Genomic DNA, 5,047 nt, shown 5'->3' with positions numbered 1-5,047 from the left:
ACCGTGTCACACATACACACACCCCGTCACACACACACACACACACACACACACACACACACACTTCTATTTCACAGAGAAAAATGACCAGGAAGGGGACCTGAGCAACTGATAAAAAGGCCAAATGTCTCAGGTGTCAACCGAAAGAAAAGTAGCTCAGATCAAAACCCGCTCATTTTTCTCTGCCGGGCTAGCTTTCAGCCTCTTTTTCCTTCCCTTTACCAGCCCCAGTCCACCCGCCCATCATCGGGTGGCTGTCCGTGTCCTTCCCTACTGGTTACCAATAAAGTTGTTACAAAGTGACCTTGAGCGTCTTCCCCGCTGCGCCCGATTCCCCGCCTTCTCCATCCGGGTGCCGCGGCGCGGATAAGAACCGGACCGCGCCTGCGCGCCCAGCCCCACTCCTTCGACCTCTGCCGCCGCCGCCGCCGCCGCCGCCGCCGCCTCCTCCTGGAAGGTAAGCCGAGGGCGCGGAGCCGGCCCGGCCGCGGGAGCGGCGTCCACGGGGACCCATTCATTCGGCTGGCGTGCCGCTGGGCGCGGGGCCCAGGCCGCCGGCGCGCACGGGAGCCCGCGGGACCTGGCGGGGAGGACGGGCCCTTGGGGGGCGCTTGACCTTAAGCCTCCTTTCCTCCGCAGAAAGCGGGAGAGGAGCCCACGTCGCCTGCCACCAAGTGTCCAGCCGCGCCGCCCCAGGAGTGTAAGATGTTCGCCTGCGCCAAGCTCGCCTGCAGCCCCGCTCTGGTGCGTAGCCCCGCGGGGCCCAGGGCTCGGCGCCCGGCCTGTGGGCCTGCAGCGTCCACGTTGAACGGGCCACGTCCCGGCGGCGCACACCGCCCTCTCTCTCGGGACAGCTCGCCCCTCACTCCCAACCCTGTCATTTCCCCCCCTTTCCCTCTAGTCCTGGCGCGCCTCGCTCTCCTCGCGAGGGCGATGGAGGGCGGCCGAGGCCTAGCTGGCTGTCAGGCGCCCAGCGGTGTAGGTCAAGCCCTCCGGCGTCCATGCCCGCAGCGCCCCCTCCCCCACCCGGGTCGCGCTGTGCGCCGGGTGGGCGCCGGGGCCCGGGGGCCGTGAGGACGGGGGAGGCCGCCGAGGCCTAGCTCTGCGAGCAGCGCTCTCCAATGCCTGCCTGTAGGTCAAACTCGCTGCTGCAGAGGGAGGGACTTTGCCTCGCCCTGTGTGGGTGGAGGAAGGTGGCGGAGCAGCGGAGCCTCTTCCTGCCTCTAGAATGTGATTTCCAAAACCATTTTGGGGGCTTTAGGGGAAGTGAAGACCTGGGGGATTTGTCTTACAGAATCCGATCTTGGTTCTGAAGGGATTTTCTGTGACCTTAGTTTAGTGGACACTCAAGGGCAGGCAGAGCAGCTGGACTGGAATATGTCCTTATGGTCAGAGTATTGCACTGATTATTCTTACTCTGATATGGAATTGCTTAAACTGCTTTTTAATTTTATGATTAACTGGCATATTGGAATATCTTGGAAATGGGGAGCTCATATTAACTAAGGTGCTGTTTTAAATAAGAAGCTTTTAGAGTGACACTCCTAATATGCTCATTTGTTGGTGCTCTTAAACTTAACAAAAAATGTGTGGTGTTTATTGTCCTTTTTCTGATCTGAATTATGACACCACAATAATTAAAATTTTAAAAGCAATATGTATATTTTAAACTAATTGTTCTTAGTTTTGTTTGGTATATTACAAATAGCTTATGAAGCAAGCTTTAAAATTTCATTAGCAACTTTAAAACTATTAAAATTGCTTCATCTATTGAAAACGACCAAACTGCCAAGATAAGTGTCAGTACAGAAGCCATGAACTTGGACTCATTTTTCTTCTTGCTTTCTTAGAACTCATGGTGTGAGAAAGGTCATTGAAATCTTATCTGTATCCTTATTTAATATGTGAATTTTCTTTCATTAATAGATCCGAGCTGGATCCAGAGTTGCATACAGACCAATTTCTGCATCAGTGTTATCTCGACCAGAGGCAAGGAATGGAGAGGTAATAGTAGTAATAGCAGAAATTAAGTGACACTCCTAAGTAAGTCTTATGGTTATGCCTAAAGTGAAGGGGGTGGGGAAACCACCTCATTAATGAATGGTTTGAAGGCAATCCTTTCCATCTGATAATAAAATGTGCAGAAGATAAGCCAATAAAATAAACTTCGGTTTCCAAAACTTATTCACCTGATTTGACTAAGCAATATAGCCTGTAGGTATATTTAAGTGCATAGGCTTGAGTTGTCTATATTTAAGATTATAGTTGCTGCAGTTATTGAAAAGCCTACTCTATTAAAAAGCATATGCACATATTTTGTTTCTTAATTTTCAGCTTTCTAGGGTATAGCTAGTGTTATTCTTATTGTGCCAGATTGGATTTATTTTAAGCCCTTGATTTTTCTATTGTGCCACATCACCTCCTATTCAAAATTGGCTACAAAAAAGAGAACTACTTATCATTTTGACAGTATGGTAATTGAAATAGCTAACTGTGATAACTGATTTGACCTTTGCCTTTATTTCCTGTTCTCTAGGGCTCTACAGTATTCAATGGAGCCCAGAATGGAGTGCCTCAGCTAATCCAAAGGGAGTTTCAGACCAGTGCAATCAGCAGAGACATTGATACTGCTGCCAAATTTATTGGTGCAGGTGCTGCAACAGTAGGAGTGGCTGGTTCTGGTGCTGGTATTGGAACAGTCTTTGGCAGCCTTATCATTGGTTATGCCAGGTAATTTCAATAGCCAAATAAGAAATAATAATAGCTAATTTCTATAAAGTGCCCACTCTGTGTTTTGCATTAGATTTTGAGGGCTTTGCACACATTATGTCACTTAACTCCCCATTTGTCATAGCTAGTAAGTGTCAAAATAAATTTTAACTCAGTTTGACTTCAGAATCTACACTCTTAATTGTTAAACTATACTGGGAATACAATAGTACGTTCTTTAAAAGTCCATTTTATTATGTAAGACCTTATTTCTAAATTCAGATCTTAAAAGGTTTAGAACATACTTTCATAAGAATGGTTAGTCTTCACCCAAAATGGATGAAGACTAATGGTTTATATTAACATACAGAATCAGCTCTCCCCCTTTTCTTCATATGATTAGGATTGAGGAGGAAGGGATGTCAAAGGCAAAGCAAAAGAGATCTAGACAAATACTCTTCCAGTATTTCCAGTTTACAGAGATCTCCATACTAGTAATCTGATTATTTAACATTGAAATTCAAATAATATTTCAAAATAATGTGTTGTGTGTCTTTTTTAGAAACCCTTCGCTGAAGCAGCAGCTGTTCTCATATGCTATCCTGGGATTTGCCTTATCTGAAGCTATGGGTCTCTTTTGTTTGATGGTTGCTTTCTTGATTTTGTTTGCCATGTAACAGAAATTACTGCTCGAAATGTTGGCATTCATATTAATTACGGATGTAATTCTGTGTACCTTACTGTGACTCCGAGCACTGTAGTATTGGTGTCATGGAAATAGACATTATTTCCAAAGTCATTTCATTAAAGATGAAAACTTTAATTTTTGCTGTGATTTGTACTTCCCCTACAGTTAGATCATCACAAAGAAGGACATGCATTCAGGCAAATGCTGTACAAGTCAGAGGGAACTACAGCCATTGTCTCACTGATGAAAAAGACCCTAATGTAATTTTTATGGGAATTATTTTATATAGTGTCTGAACATTGTAAATTATAGGGTTTTTGATTATTCATTAAAGCAGAAATATTTGAATGCTTTGAGCTTCTATGAAATATGATTAATGAAACCAAGATAGTGAATTGCTCAAGATGGTTTTGAGTTTTTAAGGGCTAATGAATTCAATACTTGGAAGCAGGATCACCTTCCAAGAGTAACTTTGCTGGTCTTACACAGCTGGGTCTAAAAATCATGTCAGCTTTTTAGGGATTGAAGCCTTGTTAAAGGGGAGTGGAAAGCAATTTTCACTTTTCATTAAGTTATAAGCAATTATGTGTCTATGATGAATCTTATCTATCTTCTAAGAAACAGTCTGGCAGCTAGTTTCTTGCCTAAACAAGTCTCTCCCTAACCAAATATCAAAAACTAAACTGAATTGGCTACATTTTAAAGCCAAACGTTGCTAAAGCACTGCTTATCATTGATACTAACTTGTGTATAGTAGGAGTCTTAGAAATAAAGAGTTGCCTCAATAGTATTTTGCTTATAATAGTACATATTAGTTCTTGGTCAAATTTTTCCTATTAAAAGGAAGAGAGTAGTGCTACTATAGAAAGGCTGAGTTTTCCCCTATCCTCAGTTTCAGGGTTTTCAATAAAGGTTAGGATGACAGTTACTAAACCTACTTTTTATTCCTTTAATGCCCTCTGCCCAATTTAATTCCAACGGAGTCATCAATTACCAGGGTTTTTCAGAGTGCTGTGGAAAGACCACCTCCAGCAAAATCACCTAGGATGTCTGTTAAAAATACAAATCCTAGATTCTGGACCTACTGAATTGGAATCTTGGGCCATGAGACTCAGCCATCTGCATTTTTTAGGTTTTGTGCACACTTAGAGATTTACTAACTTATATGTACCCTTCCCACTTTCTGTAATGTGCAATGAGTCCACAAAGAGCTAGACCTAGAACTATTACCACTTTTTGGTTAATCATCTAATCTATAACATTCCTGGAGTCTTCACTATTGTTTTAATAGTATTATGCAATATTTGAACCCCAATGTAAAAGTTATATGATCCAGCAATTCCACACATTGGTAAAAATCCAAAAGATTTGAAAACAAGTGTTCAAACAGAAACTTGTACTCAAATGTTCATTGCAGGCTGCCCCTTAATATTCACAATAGCTCAAAGGTCAAAACAAAAACCAGTTGTCCATCAACTGATAAGCAAAATGTATATCCATGTAGTAGAATATTGTTCAGCCATAAAAATAAGAGTACTGATAAATGCTAATGAACCTTGAAAAGTTGGGTAAGTGAAAAAAGCCAGACACAAAAGGCTGCAACTATATGATTCCATTTATATGAAATAACCCAGAATAGGCAAGTCCATA

The 5,047-nt window shown here is 42.9% G+C and overlaps 1 protein-coding gene across 1 annotated transcript; it reads left to right on the top strand.

Moving 5' to 3' along the window:
* The first annotated feature begins 301 nt into the window (after positions 1-301).
* ATP5MC3 (ATP synthase membrane subunit c locus 3) lies at positions 302-3,532 on the top strand. The gene is made up of 5 exons (XM_084892681.1): positions 302-457; positions 640-744; positions 1,927-2,004; positions 2,537-2,730; positions 3,272-3,532. The coding sequence occupies exons 2-5, from the start codon at positions 706-708 to the stop codon at positions 3,384-3,386; spliced, it is 426 nt and encodes a 141-aa protein (XP_084748807.1). The 5' UTR covers positions 302-457; positions 640-705; the 3' UTR covers positions 3,387-3,532.
* Positions 3,533-5,047: the final 1,515 nt, after the last annotated feature.

The sequence above is a fragment of the Pipistrellus hanaki genome, assembly GCF_964339955.1.
Source record: "Pipistrellus hanaki genome assembly, chromosome: 8".
Lineage (NCBI taxonomy): Eukaryota > Metazoa > Chordata > Mammalia > Chiroptera > Vespertilionidae > Pipistrellus > Pipistrellus hanaki.
The sequence above is the reverse complement of the archived record's forward strand: the minus strand, read 5'-3'. Positions and strand labels throughout refer to the sequence as shown.

Bases quoted from the DNA above. Each gene is read 5' to 3' on its own strand.
- ATP5MC3 (XM_084892681.1), top strand. From the start codon at position 706: ATGTTCGCCTGCGCCAAGCTCGCCTGCAGCCCCGCTCTG. The intron at 745-1,926 runs GTGCGTAGCCCC...TTTCATTAATAG, and splicing joins TCGCCTGCAGCCCCGCTCTG to ATCCGAGCTGGATCCAGAGT. The intron at 2,005-2,536 runs GTAATAGTAGTA...CCTGTTCTCTAG, and splicing joins CAGAGGCAAGGAATGGAGAG to GGCTCTACAGTATTCAATGG.